Below are 22,136 nucleotides of genomic sequence, written 5' to 3' on the forward strand. Positions count from 1 at the left end.
AGTTCTATCCTTGAAAAAAACTGATGGCGCTCGTACGCAAAAAAACAACGTCTTATCGAGCCCTAAAGCCGAGCTCAAATGTCCATTAATCTTCTGTTGGAAACTGATCCATATTTTGCTTTGCGGATCAGTTTCAAACATAAAAAAAAAATTGGATCTAGTTTTCCATAAACTTAAATTCTGGATCCATTTGTTATATTATTTAAGGCAATATAAACAGCTTATTTTTTATATTGTCAGTTTTTTGCCATGTTGAAACTGATCCAGTTTCTTTTGAATGCTGGATCCCATTTAAAGTGGATTATTGCTGGACATGGAAACGCTGCCTTAGATAATGAGTATTTTTTTTTCTTTTTCACTTGGGTTTTTGAAGAGAACCTGTCAATGTGACTCATGCTGTCCCAGCCACGGGTAGCTTGAATCAGAGCCTCGTTGCCAGATTTCAGCCAGGTAATATTTTTCTGAAGCGAAGCTGCATTTCAGAGGAAATTATAGTTAGATTATCCGGCCTGAGACCATACTGAGAGAAGATACTAGTCTGGTGCCGCCTCGGCCGGCATCTCCCAACACCGCTCCAGGTGATTAACAAGTAGGATCTTTCTTGTTTGTTACTAGACCCACAGTATGGTTTCTGTCATTACACGTCCCAGTCTGCCTCTGATGAAGGCAGAATTGTTAATTGCCATTTATCCTTCAGAACACCACTAATAAGTACAGTAGGAAACTTGATTGCATCTTCTATCTATCAGGTAAAACAATGTTAAAAGTTCTAGTTGAAAATATGGTGGTCTCCTGAGATTATACTTGATTGGAGCAGGTTTCCAGATTCCTAGTTTCTGAAGCATCTGGTCTCCAGAGATTGTACTGTTCTGATAATTGACTACATTAGTACATAAAGTTGTTCAAGGTCATTTTGTTGAGATTACTTGACCTTGCACAACATGTTTTATGCATTTCCTTTCTCTGTCTTGGCTTGTAGACCTTGAATTCAAATGAAATGCATATCTGTAAAAGCTAAACATTTCATACTAAGATGGGCTGCTCTTCATGTATCTTCTCTCTGAAATATCCTTGTTTAGATAGACCTTTTGATTATCATTGCATTTAGCTTCTAACTAGGAAAAATAACTTTCTGGTATGAATACTGTGCCACTAAAGATGTAGAATGGTCCTTGAAAGTTTGTGAACCTTTCAGAACGTTCCATATTTCTGCATAAATTTTGACCTAACACTACATCAGATGGTCACACGTCTTAAAAGTATAAGAAAACAATGAAACAAAATATTACACTCCTTTGTCATTTTTTTTTTAAATGAGGAAAATAATCATATGTCTAAGAGTGGCAAAAGTATGTGAACCTTCAGAATTAGCAGATAATTTTAAGGTAAAAGTAATGTGCTGTTTTCAATCAATGTGATGGCAATCAGGTGTGAGTGGGCGACCTGTTTTATTTAAAGATGATATTATATTATTCAAAGTCTGACCTCTAAAACACGGTTGTGGAAGTATATCATGGCACAAACATAAGAGATTGCCGAAGACCTCAGAAGAAGAATTGTTGATTCTTATCAGGCTGCAAAAGATTTCAATACCATCTCAAAAGAGCTTGGACTCCACCAATCCATAGTCAGATTGTGTACAACTGTAAGAAATTTAAAACCATTATTACCCTCCCCAGGAGTGGCTGTCCAGCATAGATCACTCCAGGAGCAAAACATATAATAGTCCGCGAGGTTACAAAGGAACCCAAGGTAGCCTCTAAGCAACTAAAGGCCTCTTGCATTAGATAATGTTAATCTTCAGGAGTTCCCCATTAGTAGGACACTGAACAACCAAGGTATAAATGGCCAGATTTCAAGGAGAAAGACACTGCTTTCCAAAAAGAAAATTACTGCCCGTCTCAAGTTTGCTGTTGATCACCTGGACAAGCCAGAAGGCTATTGGATCAATGTTTTGTGAACAGTTAAGTCCAAAATAGAACTTATTGACTTAAATAAGAATCGTTCCTTTTGTAGAGGGAATAAAGCTTATAGATTTGTGAAACACGGTGGTGGTATCATGGTTTGGGTCTGTTTTACTGCTCCAGGGCCAGGATGGTTTGTCATCATGACTTCTGAACTGTACCAGCAAATTCTAAAGGGAAAATGTTAGGACATTTGTCCATGAGCTTAATCTCAAGAGAACGTAGGTCATGCATCAAGACAACAACCCAAAGCACACAAGTTGTTCTATAAAAGAATGGTTAAAGAAGAGGAAAGTTAGTTTTGCAATGGCCAAGTCAAAGTCCTGACATTATTCCTATAGAAATGTTGTGAAAGGGCCTACAGAAAGGAATTCATGGGAGAAAACTCACCAACATAATAGCGTTGAAGCTATTTTGTACGAAGGAATGGGCTAGAACTCCTCCAATCTGATGTGTAAGGCTAATCCACAATTACTGGAAATGTTTAGATGCAATTACTATTATAGAAGGGAGTCACACCAGATACAGAAAGCCAAGGTTCACATACTTTTGCCAAACAGACATGTTTTATTGTATCATTTTCCTCCAAAATGCAGAAGTAGTGTATGCAAAATTAAATACAACCCATGAATCAAAATAAATAGTTTTAGCAGCTATGACTAGGATTTGACCCCTCAAACTATTTATATGCACCTGTAGCTCTTTCAAAGACAAGTCCAGCAATACCTTTACATGGCTGGTCCGTTCCTTTTGAGGCAGAAGAGCGTTTGTAGACCTGAAGCCTTTGTCATTCCAGGTCTGCTCCTAGTTGAGTTCTGCCTCATGCTACTTGCCTGACAGCCTCTATATACTGTGTGACTTCAGGCAAGGGGACACTCAGTCAAGTAGTAGGAGAAGGTGATCACTGGGCAGGGAATAGAGCTGGAGTGACAGAGGCTTCAGATATACACTAGGTCTCCAGCCTCATTTACATATTACTTCAAATGCTGTTTTCTCAGTAACAGAGGAATGGGGCTGGTTATGTAAAGGCATTGCTGGACTTGTCTTTCAGAGAACTACACGCTCATATATTTAGTCTGAGGTCTGAAATCCTGCTGACAGATTCCCTTTAAGGCCCTATCACAGCATGTCAATTGGGTTGAGGTTGTGCCAAATTTAGCTTTTTAAAAAGTTGTAATTGGTGAATCAGGCTAACACATCTGGTATTGCTAGATTCCTCCCACAAAGCAGAAACAAAAAACAGGTGAGTACATATAAAATAGACTTAAGAAAGGTGCAAATAGAATAATGAATTGGGTACAAAAAAAGGAGCAAAACACAAAACTAGAACCAATTCCTCGTGCAAAGGCAATGATGACTTGGGGCCTTAGTTACTATGGAAGCAGTAAGAGTGCTCTTCAGTTTTCACATGGTGCTTCTGAATTTTGGCCTAGTTTTTTTTTTTTTTTCTTTTTTTTCTTTAGGAGTTTACTTTGTCATGTGTTGTCCTTCTGAGATTGTATGCACCAGATAATTAAATCAATAGATAAATCTTCCTAATATGTAAAGTAATGGAATTCAGAGAGGATGTACCGTATTTTTTCGGACCATAATACGCACCTAGGTTTTAGAGGAGGAAAATAGAAAAAAAAAAATAAACAAAAAATGTGGTCATGATGCCCTGTTAAGGGGGAGGGGGTCTACTGCTGACACTGTTATAGGGGTACTATCCCCCATCCTGGTATATATGGCCTGCTCATTCCTGTTATACATGGCACTCATCCCTATCCTGATATGCATGGCACCCCAATCTACCATCCTGTTATGTATGGCCCCCCTCACACCTATCCTGGTATGTATGGCACCTTCATCCCTCTTCCTGGTATGTATGGCACCTTCAATCCTCTTCCTGGTTTGTGTGGCCCCTCCCCCTTCATCCCTGTATGTATACCCCCCTCATCCTTCATCTCTGTATGCATGGCCCCCTTCATCCCTGTATGTATGGCCCCCTCATCCTGGTATGGTGGGCACTCCCTGATCCCCGTCACGCTGCACAGAAAAAAAAAATAACTTTCATACTCACCTCCTCTCCTCCAGCGCTGTGTTCCGCTCTGTGCCGGAATAGTCACTGCTCCCCATGCCGGGACTGCGTGCGTAGGGAGCAGTGACCATTCATTCTCCCTAATAGTGCGCACACTTTAGCTGCAGCGTGGCTCCTGCTGTGCTCGGCGGTCAGTGTGCCCGCTATTAAAGGCCATGAATATTCACCACACCCATGGGTGTGGGGAGCAGTGAATATTCATTTTCTTTAGTATCGGGCACAGTGTAGGCTGCAGCAGGTGGCTGTTGCCTCCTGTGCACCGCTCCTCCGCCACTGTCGCTTCTCCCACATCCCCCACCACCCACAGCCACAGTATTTATGTATACCGGACTATAAGAAGCAAACCCCCACTTTCCTCCAAAATTTTGAAGGAAAAAAGTGCGTCTTATAGTCTGAAAAATACGGTACTTAGTTTTTCTCATTGGTAAATGTATTTTATGTACGTACATAAACAGATTTTTTTTTTAATACTCTAGACACATGTACATGCTTGTTTTTGTATTGAGAGGACGAAAAAAGGCAAAAAATAAAGTAGCGTTCGATCTTTGGTAGAGGTTTCCTCTTTACGATCAATTAAATTCAGTCAGATCCTCAAGAACTAAAAAGATGAATGACTACTTCAATTTCTCACCTATAAACAAATTTTTCATGTTCAACTGGACTCGCTGTATTCGCGGCAGCAGAGCAGAATAAAACTTTTTTTTCATTTTTCCCATTTTGCCTCTCCATTGCGGAGATATTAGCAAAGTATTTGGCACCTAATGAGTTAACACCTACTAGAACATAACTTAAGTTATGAGATTTGCAGCTCATACAGGGACAAGAAGTGCACACTCCCAGTGAGAAGTATGTAGCACCACCCACTTGGACTTCACGTTAGGTAATTTATTAGGTGCCAAAACTTTGATTGGAAATATTTCTGCAATGGGGAGGCAAGATTTAAAAAAAAAAAAAAAAAATGTATTCCGCTCTGCAGCAATATTACATTGTCAATCCAGCTCAACTTTAAAGATTTGATGAAAGGTCAGCTTTAAAGAGACAATGAAAGGCTAAGCTAGTGAATGTTCAAGAAAAATCTGTCTGTTTTTGCTGCATCATCTGAGAGCAGCATAATGTAGTGTCAGAGACCCTGATTCCAGCGATGTATCACTGACTGGGCTGCTTGTTGTAGTTTTGATATCACTTTTTTTTCTCTGCTGTAGATCTAGCAGTTCTCTGAATGCTGAGCCCTGTATAAATAACCCTGTTCACACCACTGACCACTTCTGTGTACAATGGCAGCTTTCTGCCTATGCACAGTCAGTGATGCAGGAGGGGTTATACAGAACTCATGAACAGGGCTGTGGAGTTGGAGTCCATTTTGGTGGAGTCGGTAAAAAATGGACCAACTCCTAAAATATATAATAAATTGGGTACAGTAGTTCAATGCAGTTTGTGGGGAATATGTTTTCGTAAGAATTTGGGAAAGTTATGACATGTCCTATAAATGTCTGTCCTATTCCTGATCTAAGGGTCTAGACTTTTAGCGGAGATGAATCTGTGGTGCAGTAAATTTATCACTTAAACAAGAGCCGTGTATGCGGGAGTCTGAGTTGTAGATTTGGAGTCGGTGTCATGGAAATTGATGAATCTGAGGTTTGGCTTATCGACTCCACAGCCCTGCTCATGAATATGGAGGACTACCTGGCAAGCAGGTTTACGATTTCTTTAGTGATGATAATCTGCTGGTTAAACTATAAATTGTCATATAAGTGACACATCACTGGAATCCATGTGTTTGTCACTACAGTGTGCTGCTCTATAGATTAATTGGCTAAATGCCAGGGACATCTCTCCTGGTGGGAACGCTATAGCGCCTAACTGGTTGAAAGTTGCCATGTGGCATAACAGTAGGTTTTTTAAGGCTAGGGCAAAACATGGAGATGTGCCGCTTGGCAGCAATTCAGACCAGTTGTGTGACCAAAAATATTTAATCAAATCGCTTGCAACTTGCTGTCCCCAAATCTTTTAGAGCTGTCATTTTTCTTTAAAAAAAAACAACAAAAACTCCAAAAACAAACCAAAACTCCGCCCTCAAAATATCCAAATGACAGGAATGTTGCCTGTAAGTAGCAGTCGCTTGTGACTTGCATTGAAGTCTTTGGCAATTGTGTTGTGCAACTTGCGACCAGCTACAGAAAATGAAGCCCCTTTGGAAGTGTGGTCCACTGTCACAGTAGTGTACGGTGCAAGGCGCAGTGAAGCCCCATAGAAAATAATGTCCCGTGACAATGAGATCGCAGGTGTCTCGTTGTGCCAGCACACCCAATGATTTCCAATGGTTTTCCATTGCGACCTGCAACTTAGTGATTCACAAATGTGCTTTTCTGTCGCAAATTGCACACCACCCACTTGCCATAGTCTTTAGTGCAGTCTGCGATATGTTTTTTTCCCTTACACAGCAAAATCACAGCGCTAAAATAGGCATATTGCCACATAGCCCCAACCTAGAGGGTTTTCTGTTGCAGTGTTGGCCTCTCCCCAGTACAGCAGTCACCTGGTATGGAGCCGGTAAATAACCACATCTACGTCCCCCCTTGCTTTGGAAGCTGCAACCCTTTTTACTTTAATTGCATCAAAGCAATACTTCTACAACTGATAAAATGGCTCCTTTCCTCTCCAGATGTTGTTTTGCTCAAATGACAACTTTTATCTTGTGCACTTGAAGAACAAAATCAATAGTAATTACCCTATCACCAGGGCACCGCTAATACGATGTGAGTCACCATACTGGTCACTAAGCCAGAACCCAGTGCGCCGCACTCACTGGTGAGCAATGCTGTAGCGTCTCCACATTTACTGCAGCAGTTTTCTTTTATAAAATATGTATATATGTTTGAGTAATTAGCACTTTAATTCAAATGCAAATGAGGTCATGCTGAGTTCATTAAAGATCTATCACTTAAAGGGATTCTTTTGCCGGACCCCGATTCCAGCAACATGTCACTTACTTGGCTGCTTTCTGCAGTTTTGATATGATCATTATTTTTTCCTCTGGTGCAGATCTAGCTGTTCTCTGTATAACCCCGTCCATACCACTGATTGGCAGATCTGTGCCTATGCAAAGTATCCACAGAAAGCTGCCAATCAGTGGTGGAGGCGGGATTATACAGAGCTCATGAATATGGAGGACTACCTGGCAGTAAGATTACTAGTCCTCTAGTAATAATCTTCTGCTGATAAGAATGTGATTTTATCAGAACTACAGCAAGCAGCCCGTTAAGTGATACATCACTGGATTCACGGTCTCTGCCCCTACATCAATGTGTTCTCAGATAAAGTGACAAAAACCTAGTGACAAGATTCCCTCTAAGGAGCCACTGCCTCTTGTGGTTGTTTCCCCGCTGAGCGGCCGTCTCTATAGCTTGATTGATAACTTGTCTGATTTCCTTGCTTGACATCACACAGGCGGTGAGTTATCAATCACAAAAAAGAGTGATGCTGGGCGGAGGAACAAGCTGTGGAGGCAGAGGCTCTGCAAGTTCTCCGCCACCCCCAGAGCACTTAATGCCTCATTTGCATATGCATTAAAATACTAATTACTCGGGAAGAATGCAGATTGAAGATATAAAAGGGTCAATTGATTTACTTACAGTTCAAAGACCTGCCAGAGGATATATACTATATACTGACAGATAATCCAGTATAAACATATAGAAAACAATTTAGTAAAAAAATAATGAATATATATATTATAATTTGTTATAATTAATTTATTTTATAATTATTTGAAAAAAAAAAAAATAGATTAGATTTTTTTATATATATTTTTTTAATTTACATTGCTTTAGTGCGTTTTTGATATACATTTTGGGATCATCAGTCTTGCATATCACAAAATCACTGTCCACACAACCATTTATTAAATGGATGCTATCCATACCGAGGCAGCCAATTCTGTGCCAGAAAGGACGGGAGTCTAAGCAGTGCTGTGCTCAGTACATGTGGTTGTCTTCCTGCCGGACCCCCCACTGGGCTGATCTTCATAACTTAACTTGGCAGTGCGCCGTTAAACTCTATAATGGGAAGACTGATCTTGTAATGGGTTAATTCTCTTGAAATGTGCCGATCAGAGCCTGCTTTACATTATAAGCCTTCACTCCCCACAATGTCAGCTGGTTCTGACCCTACAAGTGTGATGTGTAATGCGACTCCAGAGCCGGACACACAGCTTGTTTGTCCTGGTGAGACTGCCGTCCGCCTCCACCCCCCACTTAGGAGCATTCGTGGGTCGGAAGTGGCTGCTAGCAGGAGAGTGACATTTTATATGCTCCACTTCACTCTCTGCCTGCTTTATTACTGCAATATAGAAATGATGGACTGGATTATAAGAAGCGTCACGCAGAAGAAATAATATTGGCCACAGTAAGCCGTTTCTGATTTTTTTGTGACTTTTAGGAACGTTGGTTGATGAGTAATATGACGGCTCCAGGCTTTTCCAGATTCCTGAATGGACCATTATATATACCAGTTGATAGAGTACATTGCTGTGTTATCAGGCTAGTACGCTGTTTGGTAATTCTGGAACCTGAACCCTTTTTCCGGACTTGTAGTGGAAACCACTCGTATAAAAGGGACTTCCAGCTAAAATCTAGTATCTTGAGATGTCTAATGCAGAAATATAACTTATTCAAGCGCCTTCATGAAAGGGTTGTACTTCTGCATCATGAGGTTAGTGGCGCCTAAAACAGAGTTGTCATATCAAGTATTAACGATCAGTGTAGGTGTTGGTGCAGCGATACATGACCCTGACCAAAAATGGTGACAAAAACCCATAACGCAGGAGCTGTGAGAAGTCCCAACACGGGGGTTGTATGTCGGCTGCACAGGGCGACTTGTGAAAACCTCATTCATCTAAATCTTTTTTTCTTTTCTCCGTTTTAGTGAACAACTTTGCGCTTTCTGTTATTGTGGTGAACCAAGTCTCTTGGGGCAAGGTGAATTAAAACAGTTTAGTCCCACGCCTGACTTTCTCCTTCCATGGAAAACACTGACCGAGAACAAAGACCCTAATGGCAGCATTGGCACCTGTAAACCCACCGCAAAGTCGGCAAAACGAGGGCATCAAAAGTGAGTATTCATACTCGTCCCGTGCTTTATCTTGGTGTGCTTTTATCCGCTTCTTTTTATGAAACCGATGTGATTTTTGTGCTGGGGTATTAATACTAGAGAAGCCGTAGGTCTTTCTATGCACTGCCTCTTTGTGGTTTTTAATGTTTAAAAATGGTTGTCGGCAGGGGCCACCGGTGACTTAAAGCTGACTTTGTTCTATGTACTGTATGTTTCTCGCTAACCATCTTTTCACTAGAGCTCTGGCTGGACACATTAGAGGTTTATCGGTTGAATGTGCTGAATTTGGGGAGACCAATTAAATGTGTATCTAAGCCTCATTAATCACCTCTGACAGATTCTGGAGTTGAGGAATAATTATTCTGTCCTTTTGTTCGAAGGGCCCCCTTACACATTAGATGAATGTTGGTTGAACCCTCCAATATCGACAGGTTCGGCCAGCTGTCTAATGTGTATGAGGGCGCTGGCCGACTGATTTTTGACTGACTTTGTTCTCCCTGAGATAAGTCTCCGGCTGACATCAGTCGGCAGCTTTCTCGTCGATAATACAGAAGTGCTCAGCCAAACAAGCCCTCCTGTGTATGGGAGAGTTGGAACAATTGGCCAAAGCATCTTTTGGCCGATAGCAATCTAATGTGTATGGCAGACTTAGGTTAAAAAGCTGTTGCCAGAGGAGTTTAGTCTTCAATTTACTCCCCTTTTCATAGTGAGAAAACATGTACGCTCTGCAAAATCTGGTATGCATGTCTATCGGGTGTTTAGGAGAGAGATCTGTATCCTGGAGAGACTGCAGAGTGGTGATGTCACTGAGAAGCGGAGCTGAGCGGCACTAGATCCTGGAGAGTCTGCAGAGCGGTGGCGTCACTGAGAAGAGGAGCAGAACTACATTGGATCCTGGAGAGTCTGCAGAGCTGTGACGTCACTGAGAGGTGGAGCAAAACAGCTCTGGATCCTGGAGAGTCTGCTGACAGGTGACGTCACTGAGAAGAGGAGCAGAACAGCACTGGATCCTGGAGAGTCTGCAGACAGGTGACGTCACTGAGAAGAGGTGCAGAACAGCACTGGATCCTGGAGAGTCTGCAGAGTGGTGATGTCACTGAGAAGAGGTGCAGAACAGCACTGGATCCTGGAGAGTCTGCAGAGTGGTGATGTCACTGAGAAGAGGAGCAGAACTACACTGGATCCTGGAGAGTCTGCAGAGTGGTGATGTCACTGAGAAGAGGTGCAGAACAGCACTGGATCCTGGAGAGTCTGCAGAGTGGTGATGTCACTGAGAAGAGGTGCAGAACCGCACTGGATCCTGGAGAGTCTGCAGAGTGGTGATGTCACTGAGAAGAGGTGCAGAACAGCACTGGATCCTGGAGAGTCTGCAGAGTGGTGATGTCACTGAGAAGAGGAGCAGAACTACACTGGATCCTGGAGAGTCTGCAGAGTGGTGATGTCACTGAGAAGAGGTGCAGAACAGCACTGGATCCTGGAGAGTCTGCAGAGTGGTGATGTCACTGAGAAGAGGTGCAGAACCGCACTGGATCCTGGAGAGTCTGCAGAGTGGTGATGTCACTGAGAAGAGGTGCAGAACAGCACTGGATCCTGGAGAGTCTGCAGAGTGGTGATGTCACGGAGAAGAGGTGCAGAACAGCACTGGATCCTGGAGAGTCTGCAGAGTGGTGATGTCACTGAGAAGAGGTGCAGAACAGCACTGGATCCTGGAGAGTCTGCAGAGTGGTGATGTCACTGAGAAGAGGTGCAGAACAACACTGGATCCTGGAGAAGGCACCAGTAGGTGAGTATATTAATTCACGGACACTACAGCATATACACCTGTTTTAGGGGGAAAAAAAGTCAATGGGAGGGCTCCTGTAATCATCCAAACGTGTATGGTCTTTATTTTGACTCAAAATTAAGGTCTCCATCTTTAGTATGGCGCATATCACCCATTGCCGCACAGTGTTGTGCTTTAGTAATCCAGGTCGCACTAGTCATTCTTTACAGTAGTTGAATGCAGGCTATCACAAAGATTTGTTGTCCTTTCCGTCGTCCTCTTTGCTTCTGTATTTTTGTATTTTATTATTCGGATTAGTGAATTGCTTACATGAGAAAAACAATGGGTTTGGATAAAAGATCTGGCTGCATTGTGGATCACTAATGGATTCCTGACAGCACGGAGAGTGAAAGTATACTGTGTTTTCTCTTCTACGTTGAATTATGATAAAAGGGAAATATCATGGAGCAGATAATATAGGCTAATATATAGGTCTTCCACTCATGTTATATTAGACGTTGGATAATGGTGCATCGCAATATATTTTGAAATTAGAAAGTGCATGTTTTATAGTCTGTTTTATCAGTGATCAGTACTTAAAGGGATTTTCCTATAATCGCATCCAATTCGCACCTGATTTGTGATTAGTGGGGGCTCTGGAGATCCCAGTGTTTGTGTGAATAGGGGTCCCCAATTTCTCTATACAAATGGTGTGAAAATATGTATTCCTCTCCAGGTCTGTAGGAGCTGTATAGATGGACGCTGTTGGCCCTGTAGTTTTATTTGAATGGAACTATGATGACTTTTTTTGGGGGGATGAATGGATTGCAACAGAACCTGTGTTCAGTTAGGATAGTGTATTGAATGGCCAGACTGCTCTGGGACCCATGATGGAGACCTATTTTTAACGGGACCTAGAAGCCTCATTGTATCTATAAATAAAAACTAAAATAAAATTGTGTAAAAAAGCAAAAAACAAGTGATTGGCAGAAGTGTTTTTGTTAATGGAGCATAAATAAGAGTGATTGAGTCCTCCTTCCCTGCCCACACTCCTGAGTGACAGCCTTCTCTGTACTTGCACACAGGAAAACTGTCAATCATCTTGTGTGGGCGGGGTAAGCAGGACTCTCACTGGCTCATCCAGGAGACCTGCCAGGATCACTTTTGACTCAGAAGTCCTGCTGTAAATCGCATAAGCATATATATCATAATTACATATTTACATGGTATGGTTGATAGGAAAAAACAAAACACTTGTCCATCAATATCAGCCTAGGGATTAGTGATGATAAAGAGCAGGGGGTATAGGCACTACCCAAAGTGCCTTGCTTCTCTCCATATAGTATGTCCTGTGTAAGATAGGGGACATAATACACTTGACAGGTTCATTTTCTAGGGAACCTGAAAGCAGGGTTTACTTTTAAAAAGGTTTTAATTAGGTGGACTTTATCATCCTCCTAATACAGATATTAATTATCCCTGTCTTATACCTTAATGCTACATGTGTGTTTAAAAGTGATGTGAAATCCTCCCTAGTCTCCCTACCTTTTGGGAGCCCACATCTCCAGGACCACTGTCGGTCATTGTGAGAGTGTGCAGAGATCATGCCAACAGCAATATGACTGAGATCCCAGAGTGTGCCGGGAGGAGGCGATTGTTGTCCTCCTTCTCTTCCCTGCACACGATGGATGTCAGTCACACTGCTGTTTGCGTGGTCCCTACATGCTGTAGTAATGGTTGACCGCGGTCCTGCACTAGTCAGGTACTGCTGGCAGCGAGATCAGGGAGGCTTTAATATTGTATTTTAACACACAGGCACATAGCATTTAGTTAGAAGGCAGTGATCATTAAAAATGGTATTAGGAAGCTGATAAATCCTGCTGTCAAATTCCCTTTAAAGCGAACCTGTCACCAAGAGAATGCAATGCCCACATGTTATAGAGAAGGAGGAGGTGAGCAGAATGTGTGATTTTGTGAGAAAAGATTCAGTATAACTTGTGATTTATTCATTTATACCTCTGTTCTTCCTGGGATCTCTGGTCCAGTGGGCGGTCCTATCAGTAACTGACAGTTATTTCTGTATGCACGCTTATATAAAGATAGCTGTCAGTTATTGATGGACCAAAAACCCCAGAAAGAGCAGAGGATTAAATGATGAAAATACAGGTTATGCCTAGTCTTTTCTCACAACACTATATATCAATCTGCTGAGGTCCCCCTGCTTTATAACATTGTACCTGCAGATTATACTGCATTTTCATGGTGACAGGTTTCCTTTAAATAATACAATTATTTTGTTCTTCAGCCACCACTAGGGGGAGCTTAGGATTTTATATAATGACTTTTAATGGAGCATTATAAATCTGTGTAAATAGTCGAACAGTGAGCAACTTGCACACCAGTGAAAAACTGATGAGTATTGCATTGAATTTGCATCAGTTTTTGTCTGTGTGCTGTCTATTGTTCAAGAACTCATTGAATAGACCCATGGGAGACTCAACTAAGAAACTGCAAAAAGTCATGCATACTCTGATTTTCTCACCTAGGACCATTGATTTGGTCCATGTGGAAAATCCCTCATGTGAATTAGGCTTATGTCTGATGGACACTTGTCAGCGCTCACATGAAAAACCTGTGTGTGATTGGGTGGTAAGCATTGTGCCAGTCTTTTGTTGCCCCCTTTGCCTAGTGCTGGCTCTACAGATACAGGTTTGGACCACAACCATATCCAGCTTGGTTACCATACTCTGCTACAATACAGAGGAGTGTCGTCTTTCTTTTCAATTTTCTTATTTGCTCACCCTTTTTTGTGCATTTGTGGTAAAAATGTAGCGTAGCATAGCTTGCTGTTGTGTCGTTTATTGAAGACTTACTGGCAAGACATATCCATTTTCTGATATTTAGCCTTCAGTAAATTTATAGACAACCTTCAAACTGAGTCCTGAATGATCCATGTATGTGGAGTACAATTTAGGAGAATTCATGGCGGTAATCCAGTTGTGATGACTTTTCTTCATTTTATCAATGTGAACTTTGCTCTGCCCCGGGCCATTCACCTGCTAGTAAAACCCATGAGGGGTAACACTCTTGTTCCCCTCTAATCCATCCTCAACACAGCGGCCCGGATGATCCTCCTATACCTGTGCTACTCTTCTGCCTTTGCCCGCTACCCATTGCCCATAAAAATGCGGGTCTAAATATTGCTAATTACCTAGAAGGCAGCACACAACCTGTCCCCTCTGACCTGATCACCCTTTTCCTCTGCACTGAAAGGGGTTTTCCCATTAAACTTTTTCTTTTTTTTAATACACCATCAGCATGCTCATGATAAAATAATAAAATCCACATTAGTCGCCTTCCTGTGCTCAGGTGCTGCCTCTGCACCGCTGCTTCCAGTAATTGTTTACAGGCTGCAGCAGTGACTACAATGCATGTGACCGCTGCAATAAATCACTGGGCTTAGCAGTGATGCTCATGTAGACTGCACAAGCTGCCGAGTCTAGTGATTAGCTGCAGCAGTCATGAGCCTGGTTGTGACGTCACCGCTGCAGCCTGTAAGCAATCACTGGGAGCAGCGGCAGAGAGCAGGGGAAGGTGAGTGGCGCTGATAATTCAACACTGGCGTATGCTGATGCTGTGCAGAAAGTTGGAAGGGGAAAACCTCCAGTCCTTATAGTCTTCTCCGGTCTACTCCTCATACAACAGTCTCCAGGACCTCCTGTGCTTCTATGTTCCCACAGTGAGTATTTGGTGACTTTTAGATGTTGCAGCTTTTCTGCCCCTATTCTGTAAATTACATCGCCTATTTCATTGGATTTTTCAACATGCTTTTTTTGTTTTATGCAGTATCTTTTAAATCTAGCTGCTTTTTTTTTTTATATATATACATCCTGGTATTTGGCATTGACAAAACCTTTGACAGTCGCATGCGGATTACATGCGATTTAGTGCATTTCCCCAGCAGAAATCCACTAAAAATGCATATGCGTTATTTACCTCCGGATTTTTCTCATCTGATGCAATTCTGTGGGTTAAATTCACACACAAATCTCAGCGTACTCAAAGAGAAATTGACATGTTTCTGATTTTAAACATGTAGCACAGGTCAGTTTACGCAGTGCGATTTTTTTTTTTTATTTTTTTTTTTAATCAAAGTGAGCCGGCTCCTCCAACTGCTCCTATGGACTGTTCATCGGTCTACAAAACTGCTCTACTGCCTAACTTCCGGGAGCCGGCTGTCAATCTGAATGATGTCTGCATTCACGCCCCGTCGACAGGGCTGCCGACATCATGCTGATAGACAGCCAGCTTCCTGCAGTTAGTCATGCCCAATCAACAGAACAAAGTGGAAGAAGAGCCGAAGTGGCTGCTCTGTGGATGTAACGTCAGCGGAAGCCACTGAATCCCAGCAGAGATCGGCACTGGGCACAAAAGGCAGGTAGTTGGCAACTACCTGTCAGTTAGTTCTTAGGCCTGTAGTAGAAATAAAATTGAATAGTCCTGGATAACTTACAGCAGAACTTACTACCACAACCAGTCTGGCTCTTCCAACCCTTTTCCCACTTTTGAAACCTTCAAACACAATCTGAAAGCCTCCTCTTCACCCTACGACCTGCAATAGCATGTTTGTCATGTTTGTTATTGTTGTATTACCATTCACATGTTTGGTGCCTTGGGATTAATGAATAATAACCCACAACCATATTTTCTAAATCTTGGACATTTTTTCAGCTATGACGGCTTCTTCAGACGTCACCATGGGGGGTGGTGAGGTGTAGAACGCTGATAACCTGCTGCCCTCTTCTCTCCGGTCTTCCTGGCACTCTCGTGTGACTGTAGTAGGTTGCTGTTTAAAGTTCTTTTTGTTTTTTTTCCCGGTTTTTGGTGCTGACTGTATTTTTCAGCATTGGCAAGTAGCTTGTATTTTTCATATGTCTCATTTTGGTTTCCTATGTGGAGCTGGTATTGTGGAAGCTGCAGTAGATTGTGGGGTGATCAGGGGGTGTAAGGCGCGGGGGGCTTACTGTGATGTCTCCATGCCGCCGGATGCTGCTCGTATTCCTCTATATTGCCTTCCATAGCCTGCGTCGCAGTTATATACACACTCACTGCATTGTCCCTTCCTATGTAAACCCTCATTTTCACAGCAGAAAATGAAGTGTAAGTGGCGCTTTTTTTTTTTTTTTTTTGAGCTGAATAAAAAGGGCAAAAGAACAAAGTGAAATTGCTGCTAGATTTAGTTGTTATAGATGGGGGAGGCTGTGCCACTCGGTGGTTTGTTTCACCTGCCGCCTGCAACTACGCTGCACTGCTGATCCTTCACTTTACCAACACAACACGGTTTATTCATATACCTGAATAATGTAGGATTAGGGTAGATAAAGCCGTACGGTGGGGGATTCTAGCCACCGAGATCTGATATACACTATACAGTATATATTCTGGTAAATAGCATGTATGCATACACTTATACTGTGGGGAGATGTATTAATCAGAAAAAGATATTAAAAATATATATATATATTCATACTGTAAAAGATCTTTATTAGGAAAAAAAAAATGTACTGTATATATTGTATGGGAGAGTTGCATCTATCAGATCTCGGTGACTATAATACCCCCACCAAATAGCTTTATCTAACCTAGTCCTACTTTATTCAGTACTAACTTGTTCTATTTCTTCACCATTAAAAATATGTTAAGCATTTTTTGGGTATTGTACAAAAGTTGTGTAAGAAAACATGGTTGATGCTGTTTTGATGCTTTTTTAAAAAAAACTTTCTTTATAATATGGGGTGTATTCTTGGATCGTTTCCCCTGTAAAATCTTTGCAGAAAAAAAAGCGCTAAAAACTTTAGCAAAAAACAAACAAAAAAACAATCTGTGCCAAACAATTGACAGGACACTTTTCCTTGTAAAAAAAAAAAAAAAAATTTGAGGTGCACTTTAAGCACGTTTTCTCATTCAAATCAATTGAAAGCTTGTTGCTAACAGATTTAAAGCATTTTGTTATGAGGATTTAGGTGGCATGGAATCCATGTGAAAAATTGTACAAGAAGCTGTGTGGACATACAAAGCCATTCACAACCTGTCTCCTCCATATATCTCCGACCTAGTCTCCCGTTACATACCCGCACGCAACCTCCGATCCTCACAAGATCTCCTTCTCTACTCCCCTCTTATCTCCTCCTCCCACAACCGTATACAAGATTTCTCCCGTGCTTCCGCCCTACTCTGGAACTCTCTACCCCAACGTATCAGACTCTCGCCTACCGTGGAAACCTTCAAAAGGAACCTGAAGACCCACCTCTTCCGACAAGCCTACAACCTGCAGTAACCCTCGCTCCACCATACCGCTGCACGACCAGCTCTACCCTCACCTACTGTATCCTCACCCATCCCTCGTAGATTGTGAGCCCTCGCGGGCAGGGTCCTCGCTCCTCCTGTACCAGTCGCTGTCACATTGTGTTCAAGATTATTGAAATTGTTCTTGTATTATACCCCCTTTTTCACATGTAAAGCGCCATGGAATAAATGGCGCTATAATAATTAATAATAATAATAATATACCCTTAGACTGATGCACCTGGATTCAGTATACGGTTTCTGGAAGTGGCTGACACTTCTTGCAGTGCGGTCTTGGAAACCACGGGAAAAAAGGTGCAGCAGCATGAACTGAATTGAAAGGCATTGAACACAGCATTGTACATTTTTATAGGCATTTTTTTGCACTGAAATACACACATTTTTCAGAATAAAATCTTTTAGGCAATGTACACACACAGCCAAAACGCGTTTAAAATGCCCATTTTGCGCCTCTTTCACAGTTTGTTTTTTGCTCTGTTTATTTAATGCGGATTACATGTTGGATTTGTCTACAGCACATATTTAATAAATTATTTATTTTTTTTTGTCACCAAAAACACCACGAAGAATGCCGCAAAAACATTTGTTGCAGTGTTTTGTTTTTTTTCTCCAAATTTCTTATTGCTATGGGTAAAAAACGCTGCAAAAACTCAGAAAGAATAGACAATAGTGTAGGTTTCAAAAACTCTGCAGCTCTAAAATTGAGCCAGAAACAAAACAAGTGTGCACGAGGTTTCTGAAATCTCATAGCTTTTGCTGTTACTGTAAAAAAACGCTTTTAATTTGCAAAAAAAAAAAAAAAGACAACCCCCCCCCCCCCCTCATGCGCAGGAGAATTCTCCCACGCTGTCAGTGACGTGCATGAGGTGAGCTGAGTTCATTGGACATGAACTCTTCTCATCTGGATGCCGTCGCAGCCAGACACTGGGGAGCTTCACTGTCTGCGGCATGGCAAGCTGGATGGCAGCGTTCTGCTGCGCTCCAGCCTGTCATGTCAATGTAGCAGAGCTGGAGCCGTCCTGGGAACCATGGAAAAGGTAAGGATGAGGTTGGTTTATTATTTTATTTTTATTGCAGGAGATCGTTGGCTTCAGCTGGAATGGGCGTGATGGTAAGTATGGTTTAATTTAGAACATTAAAGGAATGTCTTTATTTCAATTAAAGGACTTTATTCTGGGTGTTTGTGTTTTTTTTTAACTTTGACTATGGGGTTAGTAATGTGGGTGTCTTATAGACGCCTCTCCATTACTAACCTGGGCTTGATGTCAGCTGGCATTATAAGCTGACATCAACCCCAGCCCTATTACCCCACTGCCACCGCTACAGGGCAGCGTGGAAGAGCGAGGCTAAGTGCCAGAATTGGCGCATCCTATGAATGCGCCATTTCTGGGGCGGCTGACGGCTGGTGTTTCTAGCCTGGGAGGGGGCCAGTATTCATGGCACTCTTCCTGGGCTATTAATGGGCTATTAATATCAGCCTCCAGCTGTCTGCTTAGCCTTTGCTAGCTATTAAAATAGGGCGAACCCCACGTCATTATTTTGTGGGGGGTCTCCCATTTTAATAGCTAGTAAAGGCTAGATATTCAGCAGGGGGCTGATATTAGTAGCCTGGGAAGCTCCGTGGGTATTACCCCCTTCCCAGGCTTCAAACATCTGCCCCAGCCGTCTGCTTAACCTCTGCTAGAGACTAAAATTACGGGGAACCCCACGCCAATTTTTTTTTTAATCCTTTATTTTAACACTGACAAGTACAGTAACCAACACTGTCACTGTACTTATTCTATATGTGACTGACATGTTTCTATCAAATCTATGTGTGATGCTCTATTCTTTCTGTTCTAAATTGTCGGGTACCGGTGTATGCCGCCGATGAATTGCCGGCCGGCTTTTTTAAAGAGAAGGGTGCATGAAAATCGGAGGGCACTAGTGTGTTCCAAGTGCCCTGCTGTGTTTTTCATGCACCCTCCTATATACCCTGCCTGCCTGTCTGCCTATATATTCTGCCTGCCTGACGTTTAATTGAGCACTGTTCCCATCAATTTGCGCAATTTTTGACCTGGGGGGGACCGCCAGAAAAATGCTCGAGTTTCCCATAGACTTACATTGGGCTCGTTGCTCGGGTCGAGCACCCGAGTATTCCAATGTGCTCGACCCGAGCTTCGAGCACCCGAGCATTTTAGTGCTTGCTCATCACTACTGTTAATCAATGTTAATAGACAGTTTCAGTGTAGAGTGGGCGGGGGGAGGGGATGGATCTCTGCAGAAATAATGCCAATCTCCATTTTTTTTTTTCTTTCCCGCATTTACAGTGGGGCGGTGCAGTCTGTCAGCAGCGCACACACACAGCGAAGTTCTTTTTTTTTTCACACAAGCAAGGGCATGTCATTGGCTGTGTATGTCACATGTCCTTGCCCTATAAGACCCAGCCATTTTCCCCGTTGCCATCATTTTCTCACTGCTGCACCTGAGTGTTAGACTGCACCGCTGCTGCTGTGGGCGCTATACAGTATAGCTGTGTGAATTGCGAGCGAATTTCCAGTTACATAGAGAGATAGGTTTAGGGAGTAGGGACTAGTTCTAATTGCAGCCCTTTTGAGGGCTAGGTTACAGCAGTTCATAGCACTTTTTGCCAGGCAGGTCTGTGCCAGTGCTGTGCAAGTGTTTTTCACAGTATTTGGCGAAATGTAGCTCAGCCGATCCTTTTGGGCCTGTAGCAGTGTCTGGTAGTCAGTGGAGTAGCCCATTTGAAGCAAGCTACACCACCTGTGTATCTAATTCTAATTTTTTACTGCATCTAACCCAGGAAATCTTTTTGGGCCTAGTAGCAGTGTCTGCTAGTCAGCGGAGTAGCCCTGCTGTTAAGCAAGCTACACCACCCGTGCTTTGGACACTTCATTTTTTTCAAAGGAAATGCTTCGGGCCCCCGGGACACTCAGTCAAGAGCATCGCGGAGGCTCCCCAAGGCAAAGGGGCTGGGACTGGCGGTAGCACGCCTTTCGGCGGGGCGCCAAGCTCGATCTTTATAAAAGCTTTTTAACTCAGCTTTAGTGAATGCTACTGGAGCTGGAATTACCGCGGCTGCTGGCACCAGACTTGCCCTCCAATAGATCCTTGTAAAAGGATTTAAAGTGTACTCATTCAAATTACAGAGCCAATTTAAATTACAGAGCTTAGACCTGCCTCCACCGCAGGGGGTCTCGACCCACCAGCGTACAGGCACCAGTATTGGGAGAGGGGGGCTGGCCGTCAGGGTCCACCGCGGCTCTGGCACAAACCCGGCGACACGGAGGCCGCACGGGCAGGAACGGACTGGCCGTGTCTGCTTCGCACTCCAGCGTAGTCCCTCTGCCCGCTCGCACCCGTAACCTCAAAGGGATGCGCAAGCTGCTTTTCTTCCCAGGGCTGTTCCCCGCCCAGCAGGAACGTAGGGGAACTTAGGTCGGCCTTCTACCGTACTCCCTTACCTCACTCGCCCTCTTTCCTTCTTCCGTTCTCCATCTAACCCCTCGGCTCTGTGGTGTCCCCTCTCCCTCCAGCTCTCTCCTCACAGGTGGACTACCGCGTGTATTCACACTGTGGCGAATCTTTTGGGCCCAGGCATAAGAAGTCGTCGAGGTAATGGATAATATGTTCCCCCTTAGAAATGTCCATGACGACCCATTCGAGGAAGCAACTAAACACCTCAAATAGTGAGCAGGATACGGAGCACCCCTTGGGCAAACAGCGATCTATATAGTATGCTCCTTCCCAGAAGCAGCCCAATAGGCGGACACTATTCGGAGGCACAGGTAGTAAGTAACCGGAATGCCCCCTCAATGTCTGTTTTGGCCATTAGGGTGACCCTTCCCAACTTCTTGATCCGCCTGATTGCCTTATCAAAGGATGTGCAATATATACTGCTGTACTTGGTTCCGCGTCGATGTTGTCGTTTACGGACCTGCCCCTTGGATATGACAAATGGTGGATTAGTCCGAATGTATTGGGTTCCGTTTTTGGCACGACTCCCACCGGGGATACCACTACGTCTTGTAAGGAAAGTGTTCTGAATGGAACCGCCATTCTACCTAAAGATATATTTCTTGTTTTAATTTTCTTGTCTCGACGTCTGGGTGTTGGTAGGCTGATTTTAGATTTTTTACTCCAGCCTTTCTTGATTTTAGAAGGGCATGACATGCCTATATCTGTGTCTCCCCCTCCTTTTACTCCTCCACCTCTTTTCTTTTCGCATGACTATATGTACTTGTCACTTTTCCATGTGTTAGTTGTGTCTTCTGGGCAGTTTGTCAGCTTTTGGACACCTTTGAAGGTGTTTTCTGTGTTTCTATGTGTTTTTGTTTGCCTGCCATTGGTTTTAACGGTGTTTGACGAACCGTTCGGCGAACATACCGGTGTTCGACAAACCGAACCCGAACACTATGGGGGTGGCTCAACACTAGTGAACAGTATCTACTAGAACTGACAACTGAAGGTTCCAGTTGAATGTCAGAAAACTGGCATTAAAATCAGTGAGAAATTCACTCAAACTATTCAAAAATGGCGCTTTCATATGTGAGTGCCGTAAGTGAGGTCTTAATAAAAGAAGAAACAAAAGTATTAGCAGCTGCCATTGTTTTGGACATTGAACATTTACTAGTATGTGGTGCCTCCAGCGCTGCTGGCCGATCACTGCTATCACTATAAAGCCCCCATATAATTACACCGCTCTCCCTGACCCTACGGAGACCACTCTATGTATTACAGCCTGAGCAGGTGCAGGTTTCGGCAGAGGACCTGAACATACAGTGAATAATAAAAGTAATGATAAAATCCATCTGTAGGTTAGCTGTTGGATTTGCCTGCCCTGCTCACCATGGTT

The 22,136-nt window shown here is 43.0% G+C and overlaps 1 protein-coding gene across 8 annotated transcripts in view; it reads left to right on the forward strand.

Annotated features, from left to right (window-relative positions):
- KMT2C (lysine methyltransferase 2C) overlaps positions 1 to 22,136 on the forward strand; it is a 205,969-nt gene that overhangs the window by 59,824 nt on the left and 124,009 nt on the right. For all 8 annotated transcript variants that reach the window (XM_073677706.1, XM_073677708.1, XM_073677707.1 and 5 more), the window contains exon 4: positions 8,968 to 9,153. In XM_073677706.1, coding sequence (XP_073533807.1) covers positions 8,968 to 9,153 — 186 coding nt within the window. The remainder of the gene's footprint in view (positions 1 to 8,967; positions 9,154 to 22,136) is intronic.

This window comes from Phyllobates terribilis, unplaced genomic scaffold (assembly GCF_046119375.1).
Source record: "Phyllobates terribilis strain yellow unplaced genomic scaffold, ASM4611937v1 Scaffold_4__5_contigs__length_816908805, whole genome shotgun sequence".
In the NCBI taxonomy this organism is placed as follows: Eukaryota; Metazoa; Chordata; class Amphibia; order Anura; family Dendrobatidae; genus Phyllobates; species Phyllobates terribilis.